This window comes from Nyctereutes procyonoides, unplaced genomic scaffold (assembly GCF_905146905.1).
Source record: "Nyctereutes procyonoides isolate TBG_1078 unplaced genomic scaffold, NYPRO_anot_genome, whole genome shotgun sequence".
Lineage (NCBI taxonomy): Eukaryota > Metazoa > Chordata > Mammalia > Carnivora > Canidae > Nyctereutes > Nyctereutes procyonoides.
The window spans coordinates 79387433-79405112 of NW_026575146.1; the positions used below are offsets into that span (position 1 = coordinate 79387433).

The 17680-nt window shown below is 53.4% G+C and overlaps 2 protein-coding genes across 5 annotated transcripts in view; one reads left to right on the forward strand and one right to left on the reverse strand.

Moving 5' to 3' along the window:
• Positions 1 to 52: 52 nt before the first annotated feature.
• PLD3 (phospholipase D family member 3) lies at positions 53 to 17527 on the reverse strand. 4 transcript variants are annotated; one of them, XM_055309792.1, is made up of 13 exons: positions 17426 to 17527; positions 8472 to 8504; positions 7451 to 7542; positions 7275 to 7349; positions 7043 to 7185; positions 6417 to 6600; positions 4934 to 5054; positions 4728 to 4855; positions 3444 to 3644; positions 1869 to 2008; positions 1257 to 1422; positions 636 to 735; positions 53 to 551 (listed from the first exon to the last, which is right to left on the reverse strand). In XM_055309792.1, the coding sequence occupies exons 3-13, from the start codon at positions 7475 to 7477 to the stop codon at positions 364 to 366; spliced, it is 1473 nt and encodes a 490-aa protein (XP_055165767.1). In that variant the 5' UTR covers positions 7478 to 7542; positions 8472 to 8504; positions 17426 to 17527; the 3' UTR covers positions 53 to 363. The 4 variants fall into 4 exon arrangements, with proteins under 4 accessions (XP_055165767.1, XP_055165766.1, XP_055165764.1 ...); XM_055309791.1 differs by having other exon boundaries at positions 7451 to 7583; XM_055309789.1 differs by lacking the exons at positions 8472 to 8504; positions 17426 to 17527 and adding an exon at positions 8105 to 8227 and having other exon boundaries at positions 7451 to 7583.
• The window catches only part of CUNH19orf47 (chromosome unknown C19orf47 homolog), a 39401-nt gene continuing 36718 nt past the window's right edge, over positions 14998 to 17680 (forward strand). Inside the window, exon 1 of the mRNA XM_055309794.1 lies at positions 14998 to 16853. The gene's annotated coding sequence lies outside the window, so the exon portion shown is untranslated. The remainder of the gene's footprint in view (positions 16854 to 17680) is intronic.

A 17680-nucleotide genomic window follows, 5' to 3' on the forward strand; every position in this document is an offset into this window, starting at 1 on the left:
CTGTCCCCTCCCCCGATGCCCCACTTCATATCACTCAGTCAGGCACAGGCTGTACAGACAAGTTATTTACTTCTTATTGTAACCTTGAGCCCTCTTTGCCCTAGAAAGGGGGGTGGGCCAGGGGGCCGGGCCCAGCATGCACCCCCATTTCTTTGGGGGCTGATCCCACCCCCAGCTGGGCTGGGTCCTGGGGCCACAGCATCAGGCCGGCAGGGGTGGAGGTAGAGGCAGGAGAGCAGGGGAGAGCCAGTGGAGCCACAACGGGGCACACAGAAGCGGGGGCACGGGGACAGGGGCCGGGACCCAGGACTCTGGGCCTCACGGGGGCCTCGAAGGCCTCGGCCTGTCTGCCGGGCTGGGGCCTCAGAGCAGGCGACAGGCATTGCCCACGCTGTCAGCTGAGGTGTCAAGGTCATGGCTGTAAGGGGAGTCCCAGTCCCTCAGGAAAACAGCCTCCAGCTGGCTCCTCAGGCCACCCCGCCCGTTCTGTGTCACCAGCAGCGAGGTGCCTGCCGTCTCCGTGAAGTAGCTGCCAGACCAGTTGGAGGTTCCTGAGGGGTGGGGTCAGAGAGTCAGAGCCCACAGCTGTGCCTGGAGCCCCCTTCTGCCCCCGCGGCGGCACTCAGGACACTCACCGATGTAGGTGGCACGTTCGGTCACCATGTACTTGTTGTGGTTGACGCGGGCGTATGGGATTCGGGCCTGGGCCTCGTCCGCAGGGACCACGAAGAGTTTCTGAGGGGGTGGGGAGGACAGGGGAGGACAGGAAGGAGCGTGAGATCCAGGTAGGGCTGGAGAGGCCCCCGGGTCTGGGGCGGGGGAGGAATCAGGTCTGCAGGACTGGGGACCCGGCTGCTTCCCATGGAACTACCAGAGCCAGAGCAGGGCCCGGCAGAGTGGGAATCAGTAACCCCGGCTAAAAGAGAAGACCCTGTTGCCTCCTTTGTCCTTCATTCTAGAATGTCTATGTGTCCCTTCGGTCTCAACTCAGACATCCCCTATTCCTGAAAGGCCTCCTGGATCACCCTCATGCTGGACCAGGCTAAGGCAGATGCTTCCTCCAGGCCCCACTTTCATGGCCATGATGCCTCCTCCCTGGGCCCCACCATTCTGGCCCGACTCACGGTCTCCCCATCATGGCACAGCCCTGTCCCTCTGGGTCAGGCCTGTCAGGTGACAGGTGAGCTCCACGAGGCCTATGCCTTCGGCATTGCCCTGCACAAGGGCTGAGGACTGGGTGTGCAGTGGGTGCTTACCACCTGGATATCGGAGTGGGTGTGGTTGTCACGCAGGGCAGCCAGGGACAGCAGGAAGGCCCGCATAGACGGCTCCGAGTGGCCCCAGCAGCTGATCAGCAGGCGCACCTTGACGCCCCGCTCGTAGGCAGCCCGCCGGAGCCCATCGTCAATGGCAGGCCAGAACCTTGGGGACGGGGGTGCAGGATTCGGAGGGCAGCCTTACCTGTGGCCTTACCCTGAGCTGCAGGGAGGCTGCTCTAGCTGCTAAGTGCCCTTAAACCCCAAGACCACCCTGTCTCTAGCTCACAGTCCTGTTCCTGCCTCCTCATATCCCACATGCCCTATCCCGCTTCCAGCTCCCATTCCTGCCCCCGAGCCCCTCATCCTGTCTCCAGCCCATTCTCTCTGCTCCCTAACTCGGATATCCCACACCCCCGCACTCCCTGCCCTGCCCCCAACCCCACGATTCTCATCCTTTTCTGTCCCCACTTCCTCTGGTCTCCTCTGCCTCTCCCTGTGGCTTCCCTTTGCCTTGGTCCCCCTGCCTGCATTCTGGCCTCATCATTCCCTCTCCCACTGCCTCTTCAGCTTGAGGCAGGTCCCTGCCCCAAGCCCGTGGGGCGGCCGTACCTGTGAGGGTGAGAGAACTCCATGGTGGGCAGGTAGTTCATGACCGCGACGTAGATGAAACTCCGGGCATTGTCCACCACGTTGAGCAGGGCCTTCAGATCTGGTGTGCGGCCACTGGGACACAGTGGTGGGGGTGCACTCTGGGGGTGATGGGGACAGTCAAGACACATGCCATGCAAAGGGTGCCATCACAGTGGACCCTGGGTACAGCTTGTCTCAAGCCAGGTCCCGTGGGTTGCATTGAAATCCTCAGCCTCCGTGAAGGCGGCGGATAATTGTCATGTCCATTTTAGAGATGAGGAAGCTGAGGCTCAGAGAGGGTAGGTGACTTGCCTAAAGTCACACAGCTGACAAATGGGGCCAAGATTTGAACCTAGGCTTTTTGGTTCCAGAATTTACGCTTTAATGCAGGGATTCTTGACATAAGGGTCCTGCTCCAGCAGCAATAGCATCAGCTGGAACTTGTTAGAACTGCAAATTCTTGGGCTTCACTGCACATGGCAAACTGAACAGGTGCTGGGGTGGGGCTCAGAGATCTGTTTTTTTTTTTTAAGATTTTATTCACCTTGATGAGAAACACACACAGAGAGAGGCAGAGACACAGCCAGAGGGAGAAGCAGGCTCCCTGTGGGGAGCCCGATGTGGGACTTGATCTCAGGACCCTGGGATTATGACCTGAGCCACCCAGGCGCCCCAGGGGATCTGGGTTTTAACCAGCCCTCCCTGTGTTTCTGATACATGCTCTGGTTTAAGGACCTCTCCTGTCATCATGTGTGTCCCTGACTTGCTCATAGCCCATCAGGTTCACCCTGCATATGTGCCATATGACACCATGCCCTTTACCCACTTCCCTCCAGCCTCATGACAGATGAGCAAATTCAAGCTCCGAAAGGGAAGTGGTGATGGGGGAACCCTTAATCTTCTGTGTGAGACCGCTAGAGCAAAGGACCCCAGTGAATGACATGTCCCTACATCCATGCATTTCCGTGGCCCTCCACAATGACTCTGGCCTTGGCCAGGTGACTTGCTCGGTGGGGTTACGGGGACGGAAGGGGATTTAGATTGGCCACCCCAACCGGAGGAAATATCAAGAGCTGAAACCAGCAGTGCCTTGTATACAGTACTCAATATCTGCCATGGGCACAGCGGGCACTGGCCAAGAGACCTTTCCACGGTGATGTGACTGTTCATTTTCTACAATGTTCAACACCGCCGCCGTTTGCTACATGAACCTACTAAGCCTTTGAAATGCGGGCTGGTGCAATTCAGGTACTGAACTTTTAGCAATATTTAATTTTAGCTGACTTAAATGAAAAGAGCCACATGCAGCCATCCTGGGCAGCGCAGAGCTACCCCAGGGGCTCAGCATGCATGAACCCATTAGCCTGAAAGGTCGCAGATAATTATGGTAGCTGTTTTCAAGAGGAAACCGAGACCTACGGAGGCTGGGACATAGCCCCGACCCCGGCCCCAGCAGAATGAGTATGAGTGAGTGGTCAGGACTCCCCTCCCACCACATCGGGCAGGGCTAGACAGAGACTGTGAGTGACCGGGTCCCTCTTCCCTAAGACTCACCGCCAGGTAGGCCAGAGCAGGGGTTCCATTGAGGCAGATCTCCATTGGTGTCTCTTGATTATAGCGAGTGTCATAAGGTCGGGGCCAGGTTGACGGGATGGAGCTGCCCGCCTGGCCCAGGTACCAATAGGCCTCAAAGATCTTGGTCAGGTCCCGAGCTAGGCAGCTGCAGTTATACATGACCACCCCCAGCTCCTTGACCTGTGGGAGGGCAGTGCTCAGCCTGGGGGTGGTGGCCTGGTGCTCACAGATGACATGAGCCCCCTTCCCCACTTTCTGCCCCTTGCCCCTCAATCTCCCCATTTATCTGCATCTCAGTCCCCCCACCTCCCCCCACCCCGCAACAGAAGTCCCAGCATGACCTTGACTCTAGGCTACAATCTTTTAAAATTTTGGTACAAATAATTTGGTTATTTCAAATGTGAGGTTTCCTGAACCTTCACATATGCTGTTGCTTCTACCCTCTACAGGACAAGCTCCTACTCATTCTTAGGTCTCAGCTGAGAGCCTCCTCCTCCAGGAAATCTCTCTTGACTGCCCAGACTATGTCAGGCAATTCTTCTGGGCTTTCATGGTCCCTTGGTTTTCCCTCATTTCTCTTTCTGGTGACACCGGACTGGGAAGACTGGCACTGGGGAGGTCTCAGCTGTGGCTGTGTCTTCAGCATCTCCTCACAAGGATCGGTAAGATTAAGGGCTCAGGAAATATTTGTTGAGTGATCAATAATAAATGATCACTGCCTAAACCATATCTTCTTTCCTGCCTTATGTTAATCTTGGCAGATCCTATAGGTAGCATATTAGTTGTCACCTCCTTTGGAAGACCTTTCCTGATACTCCAGACTGGGTCCCCCCTCCTGGCCCTGACCCTCTGGGCTGCCACTGCCTGGTGACCAGCCTGTCACCGCACTGGACTGGCAGTTCCAGGAGGTCCATCGCCATGTTCCCAGCATCACCTGGGACAGTCCTGGGCTTAGAGCAGGCACTCAGGGAACTGAATAATGAAGGGCAAATCGGTGGACAGGGCTTTGGATGTCCTTCAGAGGAGCTGGGAGCTGTCACTGGGGATCAGAGCAGACCCTAGGCTTCCACAAGCAGGCAGAAGGCAGGGAGAGCTGGATTTGGATGTGCCTGGATTTAGGAAGGCCTGCTAGGAGATAGGAAGGAAGCCACTGCAGACTGGACAGAGAAGACTCTGGAACTGAAGAGGGGTACAGGTGGAGGCTGGGCACCCTCTGGAGCAGGGAGCAGCCATGAAGGGTGTGAGGGCAGGGTCTAGGCAGACCTGGGTCAGGGAGCGCCAGTCCATGTTGGCACTGCCGATGTAGAAATGGGTCTGGTCCACCACCCAGAACTTGGTGTGCAGGACGCCATGGGTCAGCTTCTGCATGTCCACCATGCGCACCTGGGCCCCTGTGATAGGCAGGTTGTCAGGAGCCAGCTTGGGCGCCCCCAGGCCCAGCCCACCCACAGCTGCGCTCTCTAGCTCACCACTCTGCAGCAGGGCCTGCAGGTCGGCCTGTGGCTGGGGCCCATTGGGCTTGCTCACAGTGATGCGGACCTTCACACCTTGAGGTGCCAGGGTCTGCAGCTGCCGGAGGACCTCCTCGCCCTGCGGAGAGGGGACAGTCTCTGAGGGGCTGGGCCAGCCGGCTCTCCAACCCCATGCAGCAACCCCAAAAGGCTGTTTTCATGTTGGGTTTCAATTTGCGAGCAGGAGTGAACAGGCTTTCCATTAGCCAGTACGCTGAGGGATGGGTTTATAGGCTAAGCTATTAAAACCTTTCATCTGTTTTAATTACTGGTGCTCTGGGCCCCATGGGGCCTACCTGCCACTCCCGTCCTGCCCGGGACCTTCCCAAGATCCTGCCTTGGAAGCATCAATGCCTAGCACTGCATTGGGGCCTCCAAGTACCTTGCAGGATGTTGGCGGCATGGCACAGGCTGGGGGTCCGGGAAGGTATGGGTGAGGCCTAATGACGCCAATAACTCTAACAGCCAAGGATTCCCTGTCTCCTACTGTGAGCTGGGCCCCATTCTAAGCCCCTTCACATCTGGACTCACCGATTTCTCACCACTCTCATTGATGAGGCTGAGTATAATCCCCGAGGTGCGGAGGAGAAAACCAGGCACGGAGAACTCAGTGGTGAGGTGGGATTTGAACCCAGATCACCTGCCTCCTATGTCTGTGCTTTGAACCACTCCAGTGGGAGCCAGCAGGGAGTGGGCGCTCATATCATTTTTAACTTCTGTAATTATTTTTTTCAGGCAGTGCTCGAGGAGCCCCACAATTTTAATACATGTTAAGCCCACTTCTGACAAGAGGCAGCGGAGGGGAGGAAAAAAGAAGGGACAAATTCAGTGTGTTTTGCAAAGCAGGGGTTATCCACTCAGGCTGCTCCTTTACACACCTTGAAGTTTTACGGTTTTTAAAGTGTGCCTGTGCACCGAAACAAGAATATAAAGCAAACGCTTAGGCAGGGCTGATTGTGTCAGACACTGTGCTGGCATCTGCATGGATTCGCCTGCTTTAGTCTCATAAGGGTGAGTGCTATACGTTGGTACCATTCTACAGATAAGGCAACTGAAGGCTGAGGAGTGAGGTGACCCACCCAGGTCACACAGCTAGACGGCAGCAGAGTGATTTGAGACTGGGCTGTTACCCACTCTGCTCTTCCATTTCTTTGTGTGACAGGGTTGGGGCAGCTTGTGGGCAAGCAACATCTGTCAGCCTAATCCCTTGTAATCAAACCCACACCCTGACATTCAGAGGCCTCCAGATGACTGTGACAAACACCCCCCATCCAGGGGGCCACGTGAAGACAGCTGCTTTCAATCACCAGTGTCCAACCCGCTGTGTGAGACATGCCCACCCATCTCCTGGGCTGCAGGGGAAACCCCTTCTACCTCCACCCTCATGCCCCATGCCTCCCATCCCCCCTGTTGCCAGCCTAGGGCCCAGGTTGCCAGGTACCTGCTGGGCAGAGGGCTCCTGAGTGTGGGTGTCATTGTTGGTGAGGGTCCAGTAGAAGGAGGCGATGTCCAGGCTGCTGTGGGCACCGGCGAGCAGGCCCAGCCAGGCCTGGCTGGTGGAGGGGTTGCCCGTGGAGGCATTGGGGAAGTCCAGACCCTCAGGAATGCTCTCCACCAGCACTGCTCTGGAGGGTGAGGAATGATATCAGCCACAGGGGGCCAGAGACAACTGGTGGCAATGTGAGTGCTCACCTGTCTGCCCACAGAGGATGGAAGACTATGTATATGAGTGTCTGTGCACTTGTCTAGACGTGCAGAAGAATGAGTATATACACATCTGTGTGTGTGTCTGTCCACAGATGTGATGGGAAACGTCGTGTGTTTGTGTGTGCCTGTCTGCCGACAGATCTGGACAGAATATGATGCTGTGGCTGTCATGGGAACAGTGTTGGGGGAAGGGGTGAGGGATGGAAAGAAGACCCTGTGACAGTGCACCTGGGAGTCTGCAGTCACCACTTTGCCACAGGGAGTGGGTGTGGTTCAGTGCAGGTCCTGCTCAGTGTGTAAGTGTCCCTGGCCTTGCAGGGCTCCTCCTCCTACCCTCAGAGGCCCCCCTCCTCAACTTACTCGCAGGGATCATAGCAGGGGGCTGGGCGCTGGTTGGGCCCAAAGAGATGCAAGTCTCCGTATTCCCATAGAAACAGCTGAGTCATCAGGGCACCGAAGCCCACAACTGCCAGGATGAGGACCAGCAGGACCCAACGGGCTTTCTGTGGGGAGGAGGAGGTGATGAGTTAGCCCCGTGGCAGCCACCCCAGCCCACGCTGGAGACAGGATGAGGGTGGTGGTGGGCTCCTACCTTCTCCGCAGCCTTCCAAGCCTCAATCTCATTCATGGGCAGCTCACTGGCAGGCTCCTCCGCAGGCACCTTCAGCTAGGGGGTGGGTATGGTAAAGGGGGTGACAGGGAAGCTTGGAGGGGCCTCTGCCCTGCACTGTGCCCAGCCCCACCCCATTGGGCCCCAGATCCACCTACCTCCTGGTACATCAGTTTAGGCTTCATCTTGCCAGGTGGCTAGGGGATATGCGGAGCCCAGGCAGGAAAGTGGGTGTGTCAGGGTCTCCAAACTGTGGGGAACAAAAGCTGGCACTGTGGGGGTGTTCTGGGCCTTGGGGGAACATGATGGAAAGCAGATTAGTCTTGGGCTCACGGGATCCATTGGGTCTCCTTGCCTGCGATCACGGGGGCCACTGGCATGGGGCCCGACACCCCAAAAGGAGGAAGCTGACCGCTGGTCAGCAGGGATTTCGAAATCCCTGAAGGTCTAAGTCTTGCTCTCTTCCCATCATTCTATGCTGCCCAACCTGCCGCCCTTGGCGCCCACCCTACCCCCGTGAGCGCCCACGCTGCTCTTCACTCATGCTCACGCTGCTCCACATTAGTATCTTCCCTTCTCCGAGGTCTGTCCTACACATTCCCCCAAAAGACAATTCTGGATGGGGTCAGCGGAGCCCCAAATCTTTGCCCGGCGTTTCGCAACCCGGAGAGCACCTGGCGAGCTTTTTCCAGGTGGCTCCTCTGCCATCACCCTCAGGTCCCCACCAGACAGCTCAGGCTGGGAGCCCGGGACTATCGGGGCCTCCCCGCCAGTCCCCAGCCCATCCCCCTAGCTATCCTCCGCCACCTTACCCCGGAGGGGACTCGGCCTTACTCCGCAGGCGGCAGCTGCTACTCCGGCGGCAGCTGCTACCTCCGCGGGGCCCCAACTACTGCCCCAACAGGCTGAGCAGGGGCGGGAGGAAGGAGGGGGCGGGGCCAGACGGGGCCCCGCCCACTGCAGCGGGGAGTCTGCGCAGTGCGCAGCCCGCCCCGGCTCACCGCAGGGAGAAGGGGGGCTGGGGTCCCCCAGATACGGTCCCGCCAACCTGGCGGGGGTAGGTAGAGTATATGGCTGGGGGATGGGCTTTGCCGCCCCCCCCCCCCGGAGCCCCAGCGTGGGGTAGGGAGGCCACAGGTAAGGAGAAAAAGGAACCCCACATCTGTCTTGTCTACAAACCTTGCGAACTGTTGTACCATGGGCATGTATTACCTAGTCAAAAATAAATAAATAAAATTAATTGTTGAAAAACGTCGAAAATAAATGTCGGCTATACTAAAAAAATTGTAAAAGCCTCATAAAATAAAATGGAGAGATCGAAGTTGAATCATAGGACATCCAGACACAGCGAATAAGACCTGCAGAAGGCACAGCCCAAGCTCCGCGGTGGGGGCAAGAGCGGAAGGACACGGTGGGTTTTCTGCTGGAGTCTGTTTGGATAACAGTATTTGCTTTCTTAAAAAAAAAAAAAAAGCCAACTGACATTTTGATAGGGATTTTAAAATTCTGTTTCTGAAGTCCAGGATAAACAAGATTTCCCATTTCCCATCTCCTATCTGCCAAGCAGGACTTGAGACCACCGTGGGAGAAATGAACCTTCCCCGCCCACCTCTCCCAATGAAACGGGGGCAGGATGCTCTCCCTCCAACCACGCAGGAAGTCAACAGATAAATGCAGAAAAGGCTTATCTCTGAGAGAAGCGACAGCGTCAGAAGTGGTTGCCTCCGAGAGTGGGATTTGGGGTGGGTGAGGATTGCTTTTTATTGCACGCCTATTTTCTTTTTTAAAATTGTGCGATATAAGCGACTCGCAGAAAAGTAGAGGAAAAAATAAATCTCTGTGCAGGTTAAGGAATAATTAGAAAGCCAACACAGGTGTTGCCGCGTCCCACGGCGTGCATCACTGCGCATGCATTACTGTGATTTTAAAAAAGAAGGAAGAAAAAGTAAATTCCAAAAAGGGAGCTAGGTACCCCCCGCACCGAAGATCCAGCCTAGATCTGCAAGGATGATTTGGAAACCCCTTACCCCACAACGACCGATCCCGGATTGGCAAGGGCAGAGCACAGCTAGATCCCCTCCTCTTATTGCAGAGACAAATGGGGATGGGCCAAATGGATCCAGCAAAAAATGGCAACAGATCAAGGTTATTTGGAATTCCAGAGGTCACCAGGAGAAGCAGAAGATAACAGTCTTAGAGGCGGCTGACCGCAGGGTTGCCAGCGGGGGGAGGGGAGGCGTGGGGCAGAAAACCTTGTATTAATCTGCGAAGGCCTCCTGGAGAAATGTTTTACTTAAGAACATGGGGCTGGGGAGACCTGGCTATCTCAGTCCTTAGAGCACGTGACTTTTGATCTCCGGGTTGTGGGTCGGAGCCCCACGTTGGGTGTAGAGATTACTTAAAAACAAAAATATGGGGTTGGAACAGCAGGCAATGTAAATTTAGGGAAGATAAAATGAGCAAAAACAAAACTGAGGGAGAGGTAGGGCATGGAGATGTAAAGGATGGGGTGGGCACTAATACATCAAAAATAGTAAGGCAGACGGTTCATTCAAATTATTAGTGACTTTTTGGCTTCCAGCTTGTATGCGATTACAGGTCTAATAACAGTGGGTTTAATTTTAACTTATATTTTTTTAATCAAAATACCCCTCAGGTATTTAAAAAGAAAACTAGTGGTGGTGAAGTGGTTTAGACTGGATTAGATTGCAAGGCAGTTAATCCTGGATTCCAGAGCCAGAAGCCTGATTTGAATATGAGCTGTAGCACTATGTGACTGACCTTGAGAAGTGACAAGGAATCCGTGCCTTAGTTTTCCCATCTGTAAGATGGTCATGGTAGCAATAGTACCAACTTTTCATAAGGCTGTTATTAATTTCACACACACTTAGTATCCGTGTACCAGGTGTTGTTTTAGGCACTAGAAATACCATCGCTTTGAACAAAATAGACACCGGGGAAGACAGACAAAAAAACGAGATAATAAGTAAATTATGTTAGAAGGTTATAAATGCCATACGGAAGCAGGGCAGGGGTAGGGATGAGCAATTTTAAATAAGGGGGTCTGGGAGAGCCTTGCTGAGAAGGGGATACCTGAGAAAAAAAGCATCAAGAAGGGGAGGGAGGGAACTAAATGGACTTCCTAGGGAGAGTGTTTCAAGCAGAGGGAATAGCCAGTGCAAAGGCCATGAGGCGGGAATGTGCCTGATGTGGGTAGAGAAGAGCAAGGAGGCCAGTGTGTCTATAGTGGGGTAGACAGTGGGGAAGAAGGAGAGAGGAGTCAGAGAGGTGACAGGACTAGATCACGCAGGGCTGCCTGGACTGTGATGAGGAGGACAGGGCTATGGGTATGTTCTGAGTGGAGGAGAGACATGATCTGCCTTGGGTGTTGTAGGTGGTTAAATGGTGGCCTCAAAAAAATATATATATATATATCCAACATGGCCATAACCTCCAGAATTCGTGAATATGACCTTAACTGGAAAAAAAGGGTCTTTGTAGGTATAATTAAATTAAGGATTCTGAGATAACACCATCCTGGATCATTTGGGTAGGCCCTAAATACAATGCCAACTGTCTCTGAGAGACAGAGAAGACCACGGGACCAGGGAGGCAGAGATTGCAGTGATACGGCCACAAACCCAAGTATGCCTGGAGCTACTAAAATCTGGGAGAGGCAGGGAATCTTCCACAGTCTCAGGAGGGGGCATGGCCCTGCCAACAGCTTGATTTTGGACATCTGGCCTCCAGGACGGTGAGAATAAATTTTGGTTGTCTTAAGCCACACTGTTTGTGGTGATTTGTTAAAGCAGCCACAGGGAACTGATAGAGGTGCCTGCAGACTCCCTCTAGCTGTGTGGGGGACACGTGTGTGTGTGTGTGTGTGTGTGTGTTACAGCCAAGGGTTTTGGTCTGAGCGACTGTCAAGGATAGAAGCCCCAATAGCTGATTTATGGAAGGCTGAAGATGAGCAAATTTAGGAAACGGCTGAAAAGAAGTTAAATGAATGACTGGACGAATAAATAAACTGTGTGTGTGTGTGTGTGTGTGTGTGTTCTGAACATATGAAATTTGAGAAGCGACTCCTTGGAGCTAAAGAAATTACTACCTAGCAAGTGTATAGAATGGACACGCAAGAGGTTCTCAGTAAATGTGATTGTGTCAAGGGTCCTGACAGCCCCCCCCCCAAAAAAAAGGAAAAAAAAAGAAAAGAAAAAAAGGTACCCTTTTCCGTGTTCCCCCGCCACCCCCAAGGCAAGATGCTTGCTTTCCATTATAGGCTTTTAGTTACTATTTTTTTAAACACACATGGGACTTCGTTGGAAATTAAATTATGAAGCTCAGACTCCTAGCTGGGATGCCTCTTCCTCCACATCACAGTTTCCAGAAAAAGACTATGGCCTCAGTTGGATAAGTACCCAGCACCCCCGTCCCCAGATCCCCGAGAGGCGCAGTGGAGGCTAAAGTCGAAGGTGGCATGACCGACAGAGCCAGGCTGACAGGTGCTGGCATTTCCTTCAGCTCAGCTCAGTCCCTGCCTTCTCTGTAACCTAGAACCCCCCCCCCCATGGGGCTCCAGGGCAATGCCCAGGCTGGACCCTAGGCTCTGCTTCTTTGGTCTCGGGGTGCATCTCTGCCACCAAGTGTGCCCCTTCCAGCCCAGAGGATATTCCCTGCCCCTTGGCTTGTGCCCTGCCTGCCTTGGGGTGTGACACCACAGCCCACAGAAAAGGAGGAAGCAAAACTCACTGGGTTTCTGAGACACGTGCTGGGTCACAGGTTCCTGAACACCCCACCCATGGGTGGGGGCGGGAGATTTGATTCCTCCTTTGTAGCAGTGCTTTAGACTGCAGATTCCAAGGTTCAAATCCCACCTGTCACTCTTACTGACTTCAGATATGGGGCTTTATTTTTCTGAGCCCCACTAGTCTCTCTATAGAATGGGGATCATCTCATACTCATCTGGGGCACGGAGGCTGGGGGATCTTTGAATATTTTAAGGGAGCAAGTCTCAGAGTCCTACTACTCTGGGTTCAGATCTCACTTGTGTGTTCCTGGGAAGAGAGGCTCCCTTCTCTGAGCCTTACTTTCACCCTCAGACCAACAGGGAGATTTGACACATCAACTTCACATTTGCTGGGAAGAGTCAATGAACCCATCCATGGCAGAGAGGCAGACTAGCAAACCCCCAAAACAGCTTGCTGGTGAGATCTGTGTGTCCCCCGTACTCTGTACATACTTTTATCACAGATAGGCTTATGTGTCCCTTACAAAGCTAAGTCTGTGTTTGGTTTATTTTCCTGCTCCTGGTGCCCAGCACATCATAAGCACTCCATAAATGTTTGTTGAAAACAGAAGAAATGGAGTAGAATGGAAACCTTGGCGAAAAGACTTTCATAGAAGTCCCTCTAGACCTAGTGACATTTGTTTTATACACAATGATAACCCGCATGTGCTCTAAGCCCTGAGCAAATGGGTCGGTGCAGATTATGGCCTTTCAGCCCGAGAGTAAAGTTCAAGGTCAATTTATGGTTGTTTCAAGTCATCGGAGAGAGCTGCTGAAGTGCCCAACAGCCTACTCCCCAGGAAACATTTACAAACATATGGACCTTCCATATGGTTCAACACAGAACTGTGTTTAAAAGGAGCCGATTTTCACTTGATTGTGCAGACCCTTTTGGACTGGACAATCAGCTGTCTGAGATCAGGTCTACAGAAAACAGAACAGAGCACTGGTTTTGTAAACTTTGTTTGTTTTGTTTTTAGCAGCAGAACCTTTATTTCAAAGGACCCCTAGAATGTGCCCTTCCTAGGGAGCGAAGATGCTCGGTCTGAAAAACAAATAGGTAAAAAACCAAAACAAAACAAGAAAACAACAACAACAAAACACATCATGATTGGTGAATATTTCTGAGCTGGAACTCAAATATCTAGGCTGTTTCATCCCTGCTCAAAGCCCCTCTATGGCTCCCCACCGCCCTCAGAACAAAGGGCAAACTTCTTACTATGTCCTCCAGGGCCCAAAGCTGACCCCAGCTCTCATCTCTTCCCTGATTTTTAGCTTTGGAAGTCCCATGGCCTTCTAGATGCTTCTCCCACACCCCTCACACCATGTCCCCAACTGTCCTTAGCATCTCTTCCAAACCTGTTCCTCTCCTCGGTCCCCACTTCAAGGACAGCTGTCTTTCCATCCCACAGGTCTCATTCTGTGTGCCGCCTCCTCTAGAAAACCCTCCCTGACTGCCCTGGAGCCCTAGGCCTCAATCCTGGACCCTCCACAACTTGTGGACTCAGACTGCCCTTTCCCACCTGGGTCCCCACTCCTGCCACCTCCCTTGGCTCCCAACCTCCACTCAACCCTTCTAATCTCCCCCTCATCTGAGTCAAACTCATCCCTCTCCTGCTCAAAAACCTCTATCGCCCACCACCCTGTGGTGTCCTCAGGACAAAGACTCAGCTCCTCACTGGTTCCCAGAGCCCTCAATGATCTCCCCTTAATGATCTCTTTAGCTTACTGTCTCACCATCCTTTACATCCCATCCATATTTAGTATCTTTCGATTCCTCGAACTGATACCACACTTTTACCACCAAACACTCCCACAGCTGCTGCTCCTGCCCAGCACACCTTTCTCTTCTTTTCATGTCGTTCATTCCATCAGCTCATGTGCTTCCTCCTCCAGGAAGCCCTTCCAGATCCCTGGGCTGGTCCAGAATTCCCTCTTTGGGTTCCAACGGTCCCTGGGCTTCTCCATCCCAGCCCTAATCCTCTGCCTATGCTTCTCCTAATCCCAGCCCTCTGGGATGCCACTGCCCAGTGACAAATTTGTCTCACTGGACCGTGAAACCCATGAGGGCATCATCACTGGGCTGTCTCAGCCACTGCTGTGTGCCCAGTACAACCCAGTACAACCCAGTACAGGGGCAGGACAAGGCTCAATTCATCCGTCTGTTCATTCAACTAGTATTTGTTTAGTAACTACTTGCTGGTAAGGACTGGGTGAAAACTGGGAATACAGCACAAAACAGAAAAAAAAAATCCTGGTAAAGATGACATTCTTTTGGGGGAGGCCACATATAGATGAGTGAAACATAGAGTATGTGTCTTGGGGAAAAATAAAGCAGGAGAGGGATATAATGGCACCATGATGGTAATAGTTGATGTCTCAGCTCAAAAATAACACACCACTGCACATCATGGGGCAGAGCACTGTTTTTCAGATGAGGCAGTAGGGGTCAGGGAATCTCTGCTGGGGTTGTGCAGTGTCCTTTTGCAGGCACGGAATTCGAACCCAGAGCTCGGTTCTGTTCCCGGACATTATGATGTCGAACCAATTCATGAACATAAAATAGGACAGAATGTCTTTCTGTTGCCCACCTCCCCCTGCCCGCCCCTCCCCGGGGAGAGGGCAGGAAGTGGGGCGAGAGGGCAGGGCTCCTTGTTTACTCAACCAAGTGCTGCTGGAAGCACTTTATGTGTTTCATTGCTCACAACCGTCCTTTTCTTAGCCCCGAATAACGGATAAGGAAACCAGAGACCGAGAGGTGTAGTCATTGGCACAGAAGGACACAGCCAGGAAACGGTGAAGCCAGGATTTGATTCTGAGCTGCCTCAGGGTCCCAGGTGTAGAGAGCTGCCTCTCCTGTTGTTTATCATCTGTAGATCTGTGGGTGCCCACCCCTGTCCCCCCTCCGCCCCCGACAGCACCTGAACCCAGAGGTGGCACTGGCTTCTCAAACACTCTCCCAACATCCCTTCCTCTCCCTTCCAGTCTTTGAGAGGGATGTTGGAAGCTTTCTCCAAATATAAAGGATATGGGAGTGCAGCTTTAACTCTGGCACGCCTTCCAACCAAATTGGCTGCTCTTGCCAATCCATCCTTGATAGGAGTCCTGGAGCTGCTGCTGCTGTTTCACATCACATCAGATTTCTTTCTTTCTTCTCTTCCAAATCCTCCCGTGGCTCCTGCCTCACTCAGAGTAAAGCCAAAGTCTTCTCCATGGCCCATGAGATCCAGATGATCTGCCCCCTCACTTCTATAACCTCACCCCCACCCCTCTCCTCCCTCACTGACTTCCTTGCTATTCCTTAAATATTCAATGCATGCCCCTACCTCAGGGGCTTTGCATTTGCTGTTCTCTCTGGCTAGAATGCTCTTCCCCATAGAGCCACGTCAACCGCTCCCCTCCTTCAAGTCTTTGTTCAAATGTACCACCTCAGAAAACCTTCCCTGATCCCCTATATTTAGAACTCTAACCTTGGGGCACCTGGGTGGCTCAGTGATTTGAGTGTCTGCCTTCAGCTCAGGGCATGATCTTGGGGTCCTGGGATCAAGTCCCACATCAGGTTCCCCTCAGGGAGCCTGCTTCTCCTTCTGCCTATGTCTCTGCCTCTCTCTGTATCTCTCAGGAATAAATAAATAAAATCTTAAAAATATATAAAAATATATAAAACTATAACCTTTACCATGTATTCCCATCCCTTTTCTAACACATCATAGAATCTACTTACCTGTTCACTTGTTGTCTCTTACCCCTGCTAGAATGTAAACTCCACGAAGCCAGGGATCTCTGTCCGTTTTGATTATTGCTGTGCCCCGCTCCCCCATGCCTAGTATAGTGCTGGGCATGTAGGAACGTGCTTAATAAATATTTAGGCAAATGAATAACTTGTGTTTGTATTCCCATATTGCAGATGCAATAACTGAAGCATAGGAATGTGAAGCCACCTGCTGGAGGCCATGCCACTATTTAAGTACTTGCTAGAACCAAGATCGGAACCACGGTTCCAGCTCCCAGGCACACATTGCTAACCACTGTCCCACACTGCCTCGCTAAGGCAAGCTGAGTGAATAAGATTCTTACCTCTCTACCCAGGCATTCAGGGTTGCTGAGGTTTAATTGAGGTGTGTGGGACCTGCCTCATCTCCCTGTACTTCCAACTCCAGAAGTCAAGGGAATCTGGGTTTAAGCCAGCTAGTTGCCCCCTGCCCCCAACTACTCCTGGACTCCCACTAGGGCATTAGCTCCATGCTCTCATTTTGGGGGTGGGCAAACCACTCAATCCAACATGGTAGAGATTAGGGATTAAGTATTTACCCAAGCAAGGTTTGTGATGGCCAATGGGCCACCCCCTCAGGTGGGGTGACGTGGCAGAGATGAGGACATGGAGATTGTGACTTGGGGTGGCGTGGGGTGGTTGCCGGGGCAGAGGGTATCATGATACAGGGAGTGTGCTGACGTCATGAGAATGAAGAGGGCAGCTGAGGGAAGGCGGGGGAGTGACAATGGAGAGGTGATGGAGGTGACTGCATGAGGGTGAGGGTGACACGGTTAATAACATAATGAGCCCAAATCGCCACATCAAGCTGCGCACATCACAAGAATACACTCGCAGAATCCTCCCAATCATCCTGGACGCAGGTGTCCTTGTGCGGGTTTACAGATGAGGAAGCTGAGAGTGCAAAGGTGTGATCAGGTGGTCAAGGTTACCCAGAGGTTCTGTGGTGGAGCTGGGATTCTGGGACACCCCCAGGAAACCGGCTCGAGGAGCGTCTACGGTGGTGAGTGGGAAGTGACACGGGGAAATGACAGACACATAAAGGGATGAGAAGCAACTGGAAGGCAGAGTGGCTCCTTATGGGGGAAACTCGGAACATAAGGCACGACGCTGACTGTCAGGAGCAGAGGAGACACGGGAGGTGCGGACACATAAAGGGTGAAAATGACATAAGGGACGCGTGACCGCGATATAAGGAGAAGGTGACAGAAGACGTGTGAAGGTGAACGGGGTGTGTGATGACGGCTCAGGAGAGGTGAAGGCTTCATTAAGGAAAAAGTAGCAACAAAAGAGGGGCGCAGGCGACATGAGGGGATGGCAGCGTAAAGGGGGAAGGCAGCAACGCTGAGCGGCAATGCGGGCTTAGCACGGAAGCGAATTAAGGGGGTCGACAGAGACAGAAGGCAGGTGATGGCGACAGAAGTGCGGTGGTGACCATTTAACCGGGATGCGACAGAAAGGGAGGGACGGCTACACAGAGAGACATCGAACCACATAAGCGGAGAACTGCATTACAGAGGGAAGGACAACACGAAGAGGGTTGCAGAGGCGCCGCGCCCCCAGATCGCACAGTACCTGCACTCCACGTCTCCCACTCCCGGACCCAGCCCGGCACGCACCTTCCAGGCTGGAGCCCCGCCTGGCCACCCCCGCCGCGCGCAGGCGCACTCCGGCTGGACTGCGGGCCCGCGGGGGCCAGGCAAGAGCGCTTCTCATTGGCCGCGCTCCTCGCTAGCGCGGGGCGGAGGGGAGCGCCGGGGAGACGGGGAGGTCACGTGACGGTGGCGGCCGCACTCTCGCTGGTGGCGGCCCGGCGGGCTAGAGCGGCCG

Excerpts from the sequence above, each read along its gene's own strand:
- PLD3 (XM_055309792.1), bottom strand. The coding sequence starts at position 7,477 with ATGAAGCCTAAACTGATGTACCAGGAG. Across the intron at positions 6,601-7,042 it reads CCCTGCTATGATCCCTGCGA|AGCAGTGCTGGTGGAGAGCA; the intron begins GTAAGTTGAGGA and ends CTCACCCTCCAG. Across the intron at positions 1,423-1,868 it reads GAGTTCTCTCACCCTCACAG|GTTCTGGCCTGCCATTGACG; the intron begins GTACGGCCGCCC and ends CCCGTCCCCAAG.